A 15,326-nucleotide genomic window follows, 5' to 3' on the forward strand; every position below is an offset into this window, starting at 1 on the left:
CCAACAACATATGTAACATGGGGCTGCTCCGATCCCAAGCCCCCGAACTAGACAAACATCACTCCGAGGAACAGTGGGAGTCTGCCCTGCACAGCTCTGACTTGGCGACGCAGCGAAAGCTGATATCCCAAGCAAGAGCAACTGCGGTGGACATTGGGGTCCTGAAATAAGGACTCCACCTAAAATCTGTATTTTCGCCTCTCTATCCTACCTTTTTGGAATAAATGTTTTCTACTACTACTACTACTTGGTGACTTACAGGACTGATAGTCGAGTGCAACCGAGCGTGCACAGTCAGTTCCCCTTAGCAAGGAGCAATAATAATAAATTGTTTTTTGGAAAGGAAAGGGCGCAGTGTCATCTATCGTAGGACACCTGAACCACGCCGTAAGTGACGGGATAAAGGAGGGAGTGAACGAAGTAAGGAAAAATGAGGTGCAGCAGTGGAGGGCTCCGGAATAATTTCGACCACCTGCGGATCTTTACGTGCACTGACATCGCACAGCACATGGGCGCCTTAGCTTTTTGCCTCCATAAAAACGCAGCCGCCGCGGTCGGGCTCGAACCCGGGAACTCGACCGGGAACTCTAGTTAAACTCCTATAAACGATAATTTACATGTCCGCAGTACAGAGAAAGAAAAACAAACTTGGATTGGGCCTTCCGCACGACCCGCAGCAACGGACATCGCAGAGAAAGAAGTCAGCATGGCGGCGCTGCGAGCGCATGCTGGCGGTGCCTGTGCACGTGCGGTTCCCGCGGCAGCTCGTAGTGGCGCTGTGGTGGGCAGAGCGCTCTGTCAGTCACCGCCGGAAAGACGAGGAGACGCTGGCACGCGGCTCCGAAGCCCGATCCCGACGACGGCGATCAGTGCTCCGTTCCATCGGGTCCGCGCAATGGCCTCCTTCAATGAGAAGCTCGTCCAGGAGGTGAAGAAGCACACGCAGCTCTGGGACCAGCACTCCAAGCTGCACAAGGAGGCCGGCTACCGGGAGGCCGCCTGGATGGAAATCGCCGCCGCGCTGGCCGTGACCGGTGAGCCGCTGCATGCTGCGTTCACCGCACACACAGCCGGCCTCGCGCTCCGGTCTCGAACGCGTACGTGTCCGACGAGGTGCACTGCAACCTCGCAGCTGGCTTCGTCGCAGACACTTGGTGTGGACCGCGTCTTATACGGTGTAGCTGGCACCGTACGATGCGGAATCGGCCTCCTTTTACGTATTGCCGTGAGCCTTGAGCTTCCGTAGGCTCCTTTGGCGTGCTGATGGCACATCTGATGGTGCCTATAGAAGGACGTGTCTTTTGGATGAGCGCGCGTTTCAGCTGTTCGCGTCATTGAGGATGCTGTGCCGGGAACGAGTGTCGTACCGATGATTGCGGGCTCATAGCCAGAGTGTCTTCGCGACTAGCTGCCGCGTAGAATTGCGTGGTCTCTGGTCCGTTGTCGACAGGCGTCCTAGTTGACGGTGCCTTAGATCCACGAGCTGCTGCATCTGGTCTAAACCTTCTGCTGCCACGTCAGGTCTGTACCTCGAAGACTGCTGGCTCTCTCGAAGCGATATTAGTATTTCGCTGCCGCGTCCAGTACTGTGCCGGAAGCCTTTCCTCTCACGACTGCCCGTCGTCGCAATTAATCAGCCGTCGGTGGCTGGGGTACTAAAAGGCCTAGGCCAGGCACGTGTCCGTGGGCGTTGCGGGGGCCCGAGCAACTCCTCAATGTCAAGCAGCTCCACCCCCTCCTTTCCGTTCTTGAGGCAGGGCCCTGTAAGAAGTCCCTTGGGCCCTCCCGAAAAAATTACTGGCTACGTGCCGGGCCTAGGCTACTGTGATGACCCCCATAATGCGCAGGTCCACACGGGACGGAGAGGCAAAGAGACACCGTATGGCTCAGTTTAAACAAACAGGTATATTCAATAATTACACATGATTAAGGTTATACATCAGAGGCTGGGGCGTCCGAGCTTACGTGCCGACGACTTCATGGGGGCGATGGAGTGGCTCCGGAGTTGGGCTCGAGCGGTTTGCTGGCAGAAGCTGCACGCCGTCGGGCTTCGGCGCTGAAGGCTCTCTTGGCGAACGATGTCGTCCTGAGCGTGTATGCAGTAGAATTTCAGTAGTCGTCCGTTTCTTCGAGGATGGTTCACAAACCCTTCCTCTAGTGTCGTTCGGCTTGGAAGATGAACAGGAGGCGAGCTTGTAGATGATGACAGCAGAGCATAATTTTACAACATACATATACAGAGAGTTAAACTGGAAAAAGCAGAACTGAATTTACAAAAGAACAAACTTTGCACTACTTTACTCATCGACCGGGCAGGTTAGTGCCTAAGTAGCATCACATTACATGCTAAGCATGGAGCCCCAGCTCAGACTGGACTGCATCCGTTTACATGTGCTTTTAAGCACTTGATTAACAAAGGACTAAGGGCGGTCATTTCCAGTGGTCCGCCCAAAGCATCAATTCTCCAATCCAAAAAAACATGCGAGATGGGGACCACCTCTTTGGGTTGGGCTTAGCCTCGAACCCAGAGTCTGTTAACAATACAAACTAAATAAACAACAAAAACGCCACCACTCTCTCTCAAGTGAGAGTATACACAGGCTCTCTCTTCGGAGCTAATTCACTAGCGCCTGTCTTTCCACATTCTTGGCGAGTACTGCCTGTCCGCCATGACAGGTGTCCGTCGCGGCCCTTCTGGGAAGCTGTGGGTGCCTTCCCGGCGATAGCCCACGACAAAGGGGGGGGGAGGGAAAGAATGTCGTCTTCGCGGTATCGCATAGCGTCGGCTGTGGTACGGCGCGCTCTGGCCCGCTGACAGCTCCCTTGTCCTGGAATGTAACCGGAAATTGGGGAGGATAAAGCCTGTTTCCCCGGGGCGGCGGCGGGTCCGGTTTTTCTGGTCGTCACTCAAAGAGCATGGCTGGGTAATTGATGATGCCGCTGTCACGGGTCTCCGTCTACGCCGCGCCGTCGAACGTGGATCCTCGTAGCACACACGGAATGTCACACTCGCTCACCCTCCAGAAGAATGTTCTCCGAACATTTGAGTCCACGCAGCTCCCCTTGTCTTTCTGAATCGCCTCGCACAGTGCGTCCGACAAAACACTTTTCGCTGCACTCAACACCACTGCACAACACCATATGCCTCTGCTGTCAATACTGGCGTCTCCAGGGGCAGCACTGATCTTCTTTTACAGATAAACATGAAACTCAGCACCCAAGCCTCTCCTTTCTAGTCCAAACTGGACGAAATAAATTTACCACAGTTACAAAGGAGCTCCCACTTCTAGCATGATCACGGCACAGACAAAAATATAGATAACGAAAGGAAGTAGGGCAGGTTCTGCATGCGCTCCGCATGCTCTCCTGTGAAGGTGTTACTTAATGACAGAAAGGTTTAACTACCAACTCCGATAACTTATCACATAAGCACATAGCAATGTTATGAGCTGCGGCATTACACAATTCTAACCAGTTCACAACTCCGCTCTGTTTACGCCATTAGTCCGACTTAGATTTCCGATTTCGCAGCGGATATCGGCCTTCATGAGTCGTACTAAGTAAGTCTGTGCCCCTTTGTCTGCTTTGGGACTCGCGAGGGCTCGTGGCAGGAGCCTCTCCTGGCGTTATCTGCACGGCAACCTCGCGCGCTTCTTCTTCTTCTAGCAATGCATGAAGTAAATCCGGTGGCATTCCGGCCGTCACCTCGGGCGCCTGCCGAACAAATGCAGGAGAGGGCGTTTCTTGCGAACTATCTGCGCGCTCCGCTTCACTTCTGTCCCCATCAAAATCCGCGCTTTCCCTTTCCTCATTTCGTGAATACTGAACCGGTGCCGACTTGAGGCGATTTGCGTGTATCCTTATCAAACGCCGGTTCACGTCTCGGACTCTGAAGTTTACCGGAGAAAGCTTCTCGACAACCTCGCACGGTCTTCTCCACTTCGTCTGGAACTTACGAGCTAGCCCAATCTGCCTTTGGCAGTTTTCAATGTACACGCTGTCCCCCACATCAAACGGCGCGTCTCTAGCACTGCGATCGTGCACCTCCTTCCTGCGCTTCGCCGCTTTCTTTAAGGACTCCTTTGCGATGTCCCTCGCCACTTGCAAGCGCGATTCTAGCTCAACCTTATAGTCGTCCAGTGAAGCGTATGGGACACGACGGGGGCCCTCTGGCACTTCACTAGGCTGGTCCGGGTCTCGGCCGTAGAGAAGAAAGAATGGCGATTCGCCCGTGCTCTCGTGTGCTGCGGAATTGTAGGCAAACATTGCATACGGGAGCCACAAGTCCCAGTCCCGCTGATCGCGCGAAACAAAATGCGACAGGAACCCGGCCACGGTTTGGTTCAGTCGCTCCACCGCGCCGTTGCAAGCCGGATGGTACGGTGTTGTCTGCTTCTTAGCGATCTTAAGCAGCTCGCAAACTCTCCTCATTAGCTGCGACACGAAGTTCGTTCCCCGATCTGTCAAGAGTTGCCTCGGGGGTCCATGTCGGAGCACGATCTGTTCGACAAATGCTCTTGCAACCGTGTCTGCCTTCTGATCTGGGAGTGCTACCGCTTCCGCGTATTTTGAAAGGTGGTCGACAAATACTAAAATGTACTTGTTTCCGGAAGTGGTCGTGGGCAATGGGCCCATTATGTCCATACCTGTCCGCTCGAAGGGAGCCGAAACCTCAGGGAACGGCTGAATTGGAGCTGGTCTTCGTCCCTTGGGTGTTTTTCTTTCGAGACAGGAATGACACTTCGCACAGTAGTCTCTAACATCCTGTCGCATGCCACTCCAAAAGTACAAACGCTCCACACGCCTGCGTGTCTTCGCTACGCCAAAATGACCGGCGCATGGCGCATCGTGAAACGCGCGAAGAACCCTTTCTGTCCACGACCGAGGTATGACGACTCTCTCCCAAGCGGTTTTCTCTGGTCTCCCTTTCCTGGTTGGCCTCGTGCGCCGACACAGGGTGCCGTCTTTGTCAATGAAATAACCTAGCTGTTCGGGATGAGACGGTGCGCCCTCTAAGCTTTCGATTATTCGCTTCAGGTCAGGATCTTTGCACTGCTCTGTGCGTAATTCGGCGGGGTCGACTACGGGGACAAACTCATCTATAGCTGCCACGGCAGCTGTGCGGCTGAGTGCATCAGCATTCAGATGTGTCTTTCCTGACTTGTGCTCAACTTCAAAGCAGTATTCCTGCAGGTGTAGATTCCATCTAGCGAGTCGCGAGCTAGGGTCCCTGACACTCATCACCCATTTCAGAGGATGGCAGTCTGTGACTAGCTTGAATTTGCGGCCGTAAAGGTAGCATCTGAAGTGCTTTACTGCCCAGACAACGGCGAGGCACTCCCTTTCCGTAGCTCCGTACTTTTGCTCTGTGGGGCTCAGCTGTCGGCTAGCAAAAGCAACGGGATGTTCTTTGCCCTCGATAACCTGAGATAGCACGGCACCAACTGCGAACTTTGACGCATCTGTGGCCATAACGAAGGGCAAACTAAAATCCGGGTGGCGCAACAGCGGTGCACTCATTAGCTTCCTTTTCAGGGCCCCAAAAGCATTCTCCGCGTTTTCGTCCCAGCGAAAGGCGACATTTTTGGCTGTTAAGGCGGTGAGCGGCTAAGCGAGCTTGGCGAACTCCTCTATGTGCCTTCGGTAGTAACCGATCAGGCCGAGAAACTGCCGGACCTGGCGGACGCTAGTCGGGGATGGAAAATCTGAGACACACCTTAGTTTCTCAGGGTCCGGTCGCACGCCGTTAGCTGAAACAACGTGCCCGAGGTATTTCACCTCGTTTTTGAGGAATTGGCACTTAGAGGGCTTCAGCTTGAGACCCGCTGCTCTTAGTCGCACCAAAACCTGCTCAATATCGCGCAAATGGTTATCAAAACTGTCACTGTATATGATAATGTCATCCATATACACGAAGCACAGCCTCCCCAGAAGACCTGCCAAGATAACATCAGCGGTTCTCTGCCAGACAGCAGGGCTGTTGGCCAGACCCATCGGCATTCTTTTCCATTCATAGTGCCCTGAGGGCGTGTTGAATGCCGTTTTCTCGGCATCTGCCGGATCCATTGCTATCTGCCAGAATCCCGCCGCCATGTCCACTACCGTGAAGTACCTGGCAGAGCCCAGCTGAGAAAGCGTCTCCTGTATATTGGGGATGGGGTATGGATCGATGCGAGTTACGGCATTTAGTTTGCGGTAGTCCACTACCAATCGATACGAGCCATCTGGCTTTTCCACCAATAGTGCTGGTGCTCCCCAGGGTGACTTTGAGTGTTTGACAATGCCGCGATCAATCAGGTCCTGCACCTGCCGCTCCATCTCCTCACGTTGGGAGTAAGGAATCCTGTACGCACGCTGGTAAACGGGCGATGAAGTGCCGGTTTCTATCCTGTGCTTTATAACGCCACAGCAGCCCAAATCCAGGTTGGACGCGGCGAATACCTCCGAGTAGTCGTTCAGCAAACCAGCCAGAGCCTCCCTCTCCCTGGATTTTACGTGAGAAAGATCGAACGACACCTTTGGAGCAGCCGAAGGACTAGCATGCTCTACAGTTGCGAGTACCGTATCGGTGGGCTCACGTTTCTCTATCGCAGAGGTGAAGAAAGCCAATGTTTTGTTCTTGGGAAGGCTCAGTGGCTGCTGGCTACAGTTAACCACCCGTAGGGGCACTCTGTGGGCGTCATTAACTGTCACGAGGCACGCGGCTGCCTTCAGGCCATTGCTGAGAGAGTCGACCGGCTCAAGCACTCCCACGGCGCCGCTCTCTACATCTGAAGGCACAAACGCGTACAAAATGTGCTCCGACCAAGGAAGGACGACCGCCTCCTCGACCAGCCGGACGGCAACCCGCGAATATACCTTCTCCAATGATCCCACTGTTTGACGGGTGTCAATATCGGTAATGCGAATCTCAGCCCCTCTCCTGTTCAAAAACGGAACTTTTGAGCCGCCCGCATTAACCTCTTCCTCAGAGAATGAGACTACTACCTTCCCTTTTCTCAAAAAATCCTGCCCTAATATACCTGACACTCCGTTTGGCAGAGACACCGTGTCCGGGCATACGTAGCAGGGGTGCTCCAATGCAATTCCGCCGAGGGAGAAGTGTAACCGGTAGAGTCCACTTATGCCAAGAGGATCCCCCGTTATGCCTACAAATTTGGTTGCCATACCACCAGACGCTTCCAACACCTCGCGGTCCCCCTTCCTTTGAAGCGTGTTAAAACTGCTCTCCTTAAGCAATGTCACCTTTGACCCCGTATCTATCAACAATTCCATGCAACAACCATTTAACTTGCAACGCACAACAGGGCATGCCTCGTCGGCCACACAAACTACCACCACCTCATCATCTACTGCTCCCTCCCCACGCTCCTCAGGCTGGGGAGGACTAACTAGTTTTTTGTCTCGGTATCTGGAGCCCCGCTGTCGGCTTGCTTAGGGCGTGTCTCGCCTGCTTCTCTTTGTGGCTCCCCACGGCGCACGTTTTGGCAGAACCTGGCGATGTGTCCGCGACCCTGGCAAGCGAAGCATACGATTTCTTCAAAATCTCGCATACCGCGCCTGTAGCTTTGTGGCGGTCTCCGGTTTCCAGCGAATGGGCGCTGTTGAGCGCGCGCTTCAACCTGGCGTTCTACCTGCTGAGTTAGCAGCTGTTCCAAGCGATCTAACCGCTCTGTCAAGAGAGCAACCTCAGGGTTGAGCACCGCTCTCTCTATGACGCGTACTCTCGCTGCGGCTGTCGTTAACGCCTCATTTCGTTCCTCATCCAATGCGGCCTCCACGGCTTGGTCGAAATTGCTCGGCTTGCGCGAGAGCACGAACCGGCGCACGGGGTCTTGCAGACCAGCCACGAACAAAGCGGTCATTTCCTCTTTAAGTATATCCTCCGCGTATTTCTTCCTTAACTGGTCTCCTTCCTCCTCCCTGCTTAACGTATCGCGTGCTAGGCGCTGAAGCCGCGACGCAAATGTTCGCACGTCCTCCCCTACCATCTGTCCGGCGTCACGGAACCTCTGTACCCGCACGTGACGTGGTTCAGTGTCGAAATGCTCAAACGCGAGCTTCTTAAATTCCGCAAATGATTTTGTGGATTTTACTTTTTCGTCTCGCCAGGCAAAATCATGAGCAGCTCCTGCCATCTTACACCTCGCCATTCCCAGCATTTGAGCATCGGACCATCCCCCCATTTTCCCAATCTCTTCTAGCATGGAAAAGAAATCGCAGATTGGAACCCCTGTCTTATCTCCCGTAAACGTCGGAATGACGCTTCCTAATGCCAGCATGCTTGCTCCGAGCGACGGCTGTGGAGTGGGAGCTCCCTCAGATACAGTCATTTTTTTTTTCAAGCCCTCCAGTGCCTCAAGCCTCTCAAATGGGGGTAAAAGTCCCACAATCAGTCCCGTGATTCCCTTTTGATTACAATTTTGAAGTCATGAATGTCACAGCATTCAGAGGACATTTGCTTTTGAGACCCCACTTCTGACACCAGTGTGATGACCCCCATAATGCGCAGGTCCACACGGGACGGAGAGGCAAAGAGACACCGTATGGCTCAGTTTAAACAAACAGGTATATTCAATAATTACACATGATTAAGGTTATGCATCAGAGGCTGGGGCGTCCGAGCTTACGTGCCGACGACTTCATGGGGGCGATGGAGTGGCTCCGGAGTTGGGCTCGAGCGGTTTGCTGGCAGAAGCTGCACGCCGTCGGGCTTCGGCGCTGAAGGCTCCCTTGGCGAACGATGTCGTCCTGAGCGTGTATGCAGTAGAATTTCAGTAGTCGTCCGTTTCTTCGAGGATGGTTCACAAACCCTTCCTCTAGTGTCGTTCGGCTTGGAAGATGAACAGGAGGCGAGCTTGTAGATGATGACAGCAGAGCATAATTTTACAACATACATATACAGAGAGTTAAACTGGAAAAAGCAGAACTGAATTTACAAAAGAACAAACTTTGCACTACTTTACTCATCGACCGGGCAGGTTAGTGCCTAAGTAGCATCACATTACATGCTAAGCATGGAGCCCCAGCTCAGACTGGACTGCATCCGTTTACATGTGCTTTTAAGCACTTGATTAACAAAGGACTAAGGGCGGTCATTTCCAGTGGCCCGCCCAAAGCATCAATTCTCCAATCCAAAATAACATGCGAGATGGGGACCACCTCTTTGGGTTGGGCTTAGCCTCGAACCCAGAGTCTGTTAACAATACAAACTAAATAAACAACAAAAACGCCACCACTCTCTCTCAAGTGAGAGTATACACAAGCTCTCTCTTCGGAGCTAATTCACTAGCGCCTGTCTTTCCACATTCTTGGCGAGTACTGCCTGTCCGCCATGACAGGTGTCCGTCGCGGCCCTTCTGGGAAGCTGTGGGTGCCTTCCCGGCGATAGCCCACGACAAAGGGGGGGGGGGAGGGAAAGAATGTCGTCTTCGCGGTATCGCATAGCGTCGGCTGTGGTACGGCGCGCTCTGGCCCGCTGACAGCTCCCTTGTCCTGGAATGTAACCGGAAATTGGGGAGGATAAAGCCTGTTTCCCCGGGGCGGCAGCGGGTCCGGTTTATCTGGTCGTCACTCAAAGAGCATGGCTGGGTAATTGATAATGCCGCTGTCACGGGTCTCCGTCTACGCCGCGCCGTCGAACGTGGATCCTCGTAGCACACACGGAATGTCACACTACTTACTGTCAGGATAACGTAACGTTCGTTATTTTCTTTCACTTGCGTTCGATTTTCTTACAGCTATAGATATGTGAGGCAGCACCATCTTAAAAGGCACCGATTTCGCCGTCGGCCTCCCAATATGCCATAACCAAATACCCGGTTACGGCGTTAGTGTGCTTAACACCAGAACGCAGGATCGAACCTCTGTGCGGCGGCCGCGTTTCGTTGAATATGGTAGAAATTCCCGAGCCCTCCACTACGGAACCTTTTTTCCTTCATTCTCTTAGTCCCTCCTTTATCCTTTCCCTTACGGCGCGGTTTAGGGGTCCGCCAATATGTGAGAGAGATACTGTATCTTTTCCTTTTCCCAAAAAATAATTACCCAATTTTCTCACCCGCCGCAGTGGCTCAGTGGTTAGAACGCTCATCTCCTGATCCGGAGTCCCCGAATTCGGACCCGACCGCGGCGGCTGCGTTTTTATGGAGGCAGAAGGCTATGACGCCCGTGTGCTGTGCGTTGTCAGTGCACATTAAAGATCCCCAGGTGGTCGAAATTATTCCGGAGCCCTCCAATACGGCACCTCTTTCTTCCAGATACTGCGCCATATACTTTCCCCAAAATCTAAATATTATTATTATCAGTAGCAGTAGTACTATTAATAATTTTCTCACATATCTCGGTGGACACCCGAACGGCGCCCGTAAGCGAAAGAAAATGAAATGAAAAAAAAATGGTTTCAAGGAAAGGAAAATACGCCTGTATCACATATCTCGGAGTACCACTTGCCAGCCACAAACGAATCAGTTTTTTATGTTTGACTTTATTAAACAAGCCAGGTATGAAAATTCTAGAGATAACTTTTTTTTGCGATTAGCTTCTTGTTTATGTGAGAAGTGTTAATGGACTACGGTTTTGTCGTGGAGGAATTCTTTGCACCGGTCGTAAATGTGGGCGGAGCTTCACAGCGGAGAAGTTTGATGAGACTATACATACCCCTCACGACGAGGCACTGTCAGTTATACCAAGAGTGACAGGGCGCTGGAAGAGCGGTTTTTGTTTTCACGAAAGCTGTATACTAATTGTGGGGTGCCCCTAACCGCGACAAAGGCATGGTTGTTTTGACCGCAAACCGTGTGTTCCCTGGCGCAGTGGAGGAGTGCCAGACCCGGTTGCGCACCCTCCGGGACACGTACCTCAAGCGCAAGAAGCGCCGGCGCGCCGGCGCCAACGGGCAGTGGAACGTGCTGGAGCGTGATCTCGGCTTCCTCGATGACTTCCTGAGGCCGCGAACGTGAGTGTTGTGTACAGAGCGTGAAAGAAGAAAGGAGGAAATAGGTGCCGTAGTGGAGGGCTCCGGTCGAAATTATTCCAGAGCCCTTCACTACGACACCTCTTTCTTTCTTCCTTTCTTCTTTCACTCCCTGTCTGTCTGTTGTTGCCAGTTAGAAAGAAAAGGAAAGTGCACAGGCCTGCTCACTGACTCTAGCCGAGCCACAATCGCTACCTCGTGCAGATAGTAGGGGAGTTGAAAGATGGGATAGGAAGACAGGATAGTAAAGACGCGCTAAAGACAAGGCCGATCCCGGAGGCAGTGCAATACCGGGCCAACCGATGGCGGGAGTGAAGCATCCTTCAAACTCTCCGCCACATTTCCAAAAAGAAGTTCAATTGGACCCGTAACAGATACTCTACTGGGGCCGGACTTTCACTCCCTCCTTTATCCCGTCCCTTACGGCGCGGTTCAGGCGTGCAGCGATATATTTTTTTTATTTTTTTTATTTATTTCAATACCCTAAAGGCCCAATGCGGGCATTACATAGGGGGGGATTCATCAAGGAAAACTTAAATATACAACACAAAACATAAACGGCTGAACACAGAAATAAACAAGTTAAGGAGTAGGGTACAATACAGATACTGATTCATTTCTTTTCTGCCAAAACCAATTATTATCATTATTATTAATACAGGAAGACACCTGCCCGCCTTCGCGTCACAAGCACAACCTCGCGTGACTGCGACGTGGCCCAGCGGCTACTTAAGCGAGCGCCCGGTTTTGCCATGCTTTACCGTCCGCTCAAAGCTGCGCGACTCGCATTAGATCGCCGCGATGCTGGGTGGCACGCAACCCACTTCGTACAGCATGTCCATTTCGCGGACCCAAGGGGTCTGTGTCTGGGAAAATTAATAATAATAATTCTTGAGGCGTCTCAGGCTTTTCACGAGGCGTCTCAGCACAGTGCACAGAACCGCCGTAAATGAGCATGAGCTGTGGGCGGCTGGCGGAAGGAAATTAGATTGGCCAACGGGCGAACTCGGAAGTTAGCGGTTACGGGGTAAAAGCCACTATAACACCGCACTCTGTCAGCTCGAGTTTGAGTGTCTCATACACCCTAGCTGCCACGCCTCTTTCCCTTTTCCCTCGCAGGAGACGCTCGACGCTGAACGCGGCGGCCCCGGCCGATGTGGAAGTCAAACAGGAGCAGCCCGGCGAAGACGCCGAAATGCGCGAGGCAGCGGTGGCTGCGGCGGCAGCACCACCTCAGCCCTGGCCTCTGGCCATGCGGCCGGCTGCCGTGATGCCGCATCGCCTGGCGGCGGGGGGCGCGGCGGCGCAGGCGCTCTCCTCGGACCCCGAGGAGCTCTTCTGCCTAATCCTGGCGGCGCGCCTCAAGAGACTTCTGCCCCGCAAACGACACATGGCCAGGATGAAGATGCTGCAGACACTGCACGACTTGGAATCTGGCGAGAACATCGGAGAGTTCGCGCTAGGAGACCCGTAGATGGTGCACGACATTACGGTGGACGAGACAGAAGGCGACTTCAGCGAACAACCCCCTCATCAGCCGGCAGAAACTTGTAGCTTTCTTTTTGTTTGTTTTTTACTAGGAATGAAAATACATTGTCTGATGGGTGGCACGCGCATGCCTCATCACTACAGCATTTGCTTTAAACACATTACAAATCAGAATGGACTGAAGTGAGCTACTTGGTGAGATTCGAGGACTGACAGCTGAGTGCAACCGAGAGTGCACAGTCAGTTGCCCTCAGCGAGGAATAAACAAGCTCGATACTTCGAAAGTAAGCGATTGTAAAGTCTAAGTTAAGCCGAAAGTTAGCCGAGTTGGTGAACGTTCATGATTAAAATGCAGCGCAAAGAAAACACGACAGACAGAAATGACGACGCAGACAAGCGCTAGTCTGCGTCAAGCTGTCTTTCGTGTTTATTTGCGCTATATTCTACGTCATGTCGAACTCTAGCTTTCGTCACCGTGCCAATGTAGCTCATCTCGTAAGTTTTATGGCGCATCACGTCTGTTCAGACAAAGATCATGTGCTACTAAAGGTCACTGCATTAATGCACTCAGCATGGTTAGCTGATGAAGGTCAAGCCTGTGGAAACCTTTTCCCCCCTCCATTTCGATGCGGCCCATCTTCATCGTCGGCCGTCGGGACGGGCAGCACCGGCTGGGCCAGGAGGGAAGTCTCCCTCATGGGGGAAAGGGAACGGCGGCGGGAGCGCCACCTCGTAGGTTACGCGGAATTCTGCGGGACCGGACACAGTCTCTTCGGGATCCGGCCAGCGTTACGAGCGGTTGGAGCCGCACGCTCTCGTCACCTTCCGCGGCAAGCACACGGGGATCCATTGTGCCTTGCCGCTGGACTTCTGGTTCCAGGCAGCGAAGCGAGTGCATCAAACGCGCGCTCTGGTCGCATTCCCCAGCAAATGCTAGGGAATTGTTTTGCCTCAAGCATGCGGCGTGCACGGGAAAACCCGGCCGCCATTGTCGGCGCATACAAATGTTCGCCGCCGATACTTCCGAAGTCGCGCCCCTGCCCCAGCCGGTAAGTCGGAAGTCCTTCTTACGTTGCCTTCTACTTCCGAGGATGCCTCGTTGATGGTTTGTAGCTAGCTGGCCCGCTCTGAGTATTGATTGCAACTGTAATAAATAGCATATGAGTGTTAACGCGTTGTCGTCCCCTCCTTTTGTTTCCCTCGAGCACGAACCCCTCCGAGGTTAGCGAGCGGGAACGCTGCATCCGCGGAGTGGGAATGCGGGGCGGGGTGGAAGGCTGTTCCCCCAGATATTTCCACAAGCCAACCCGCGTAGTATTGCACGCAGGCGGGTAGAGCCATGCATCAAAGGAAGCAACGGGAGAGTGCGACAAAGCAGCGGAAACTGGCTGTTTGGTGCGTACGAAAACAACGGGATAAAAAGATGCTGGCAGACAACGCAGGCGCTGCTACACAACTAAGAGTATGTGTAAGCACGTGCAAGTACAGAAAAAGGGGGAAACAAAAGAAGGATGTTTAAAAAGTCAGCTAGAAGAAGAAGGAAAAGGCAGATCACGGAGCGGGGCACATATTAGAATAGGTACCAGCCAGCATGCGCCTGTATTGGCACCTGAAGCCGAAAATCTAATAATAATTGGTTTTGGGGGAAAGGAAATGGCGCAGTATCTGTCTCATATATCGTTGGACACCTGAACCGCGCCGTAAGGGAAGGGATAAAGAAGGGAGTGAAAGAAGAAAGGAAGAGATGCCGTAGTGGAGGGCTCCGGAATAATTTCGACCGCCTGGGGATCTTTAACGTGCACTGACATCGCACAGTATACGGGCGCCTTAGCGTTTTTCCTCCATAAAAACGCAGCCGCCACGGTCGGGTTCGAACCCGGGTACTCCGGATCAGTAGTCGAGCGCCCTAACCACTGAGCAACCGCGGCGGGTACAGAAAAATTTAAAATTCGATTTTTGTGGTGATGGTGGTAGTAAAATTTTATTGGATGCCCTGGGGTGGTTTTTAGAGGAGAGTGGAGGGCTTCACCACTCCCTTGCCTGGGTGGTAGTCCTCATTCCGGGACAACATTGGTGGTAGCGGCTGCCCGCGCTCTTTCGACCAGAGCCCTCTGAGACTCCAGGTCCAAGAAGCCGGACAAGGTCGCCTTCCAGACCTGCCTCGTTGGCTGATTTACCCTCTTTATCTGCGGATTTTTCAGGCAGGCCCATACCGTATGATATGCGTCTCCCCACATCTCACAAAATTTACAGTACACCGAAAAAGTTGGGCTATGTGTTTTAGAATCGCACGGCTTAGAAACGACCCCGTTTGCAGCCATCTGCGGTGTCGTTCCTCAGCTCTATCCAGGCCCTGGCGGGCTCTGGGAACGTCTGCCTACTGAGGCGCAGATGTGTTGTAATGCCTGCATATGTGGTAAGCGGGTTCGGTACAGGAGTCCCGACAGAGTCTGGTAATGGCGCAGCGTGTCTCACATATCGGCGGACACCTTAACAGCGCCGTAAGGGAACGGATAAAGGAGGAACTGAGAGAAGGAAAGGAAGAGAGTGCTGCCGTAGTGGAGGACATCGGAATAATTTCGACCAGCTGGGGATCTTTAACGTGCGCTGACACCACGATGCAATGTCAGATTTCGAAGGGCGGAAAAATGTCTTACAACAATATTACGAATTTCCATTTTTATCGAAATAACTCGTGGCTGCTCTACACATCATTAAATCTGGCTTTAACTGTGTAATTCCTTCGCAATAAATTTAACTAGCAATCTATATGTCAAAACTGGCGCGTCCACATCCCGCTACGGACGTTACGGTTGTTCGTTTACGCGAGCATTACTGAGCAGCGAGAATGAAACCATCAACCACG

The 15,326-nt window shown here is 52.8% G+C and overlaps 1 protein-coding gene across 1 annotated transcript; it reads left to right on the forward strand.

The window, feature by feature from the left end:
* Window positions 1–870: 870 nt before the first annotated feature.
* Window positions 871–12,517, forward strand: LOC144099105 (uncharacterized). The gene is made up of 3 exons (XM_077632197.1): window positions 871–1,034; window positions 10,813–10,954; window positions 12,092–12,517. The coding sequence occupies exons 1-3, from the start codon at window positions 896–898 to the stop codon at window positions 12,444–12,446; spliced, it is 636 nt and encodes a 211-aa protein (XP_077488323.1). The 5' UTR covers window positions 871–895; the 3' UTR covers window positions 12,447–12,517.
* The last annotated feature ends 2,809 nt before the right edge of the window (window positions 12,518–15,326 follow it).

Source organism: Amblyomma americanum, chromosome 1 (assembly GCF_052857255.1).
Source record: "Amblyomma americanum isolate KBUSLIRL-KWMA chromosome 1, ASM5285725v1, whole genome shotgun sequence".
Lineage (NCBI taxonomy): Eukaryota > Metazoa > Arthropoda > Arachnida > Ixodida > Ixodidae > Amblyomma > Amblyomma americanum.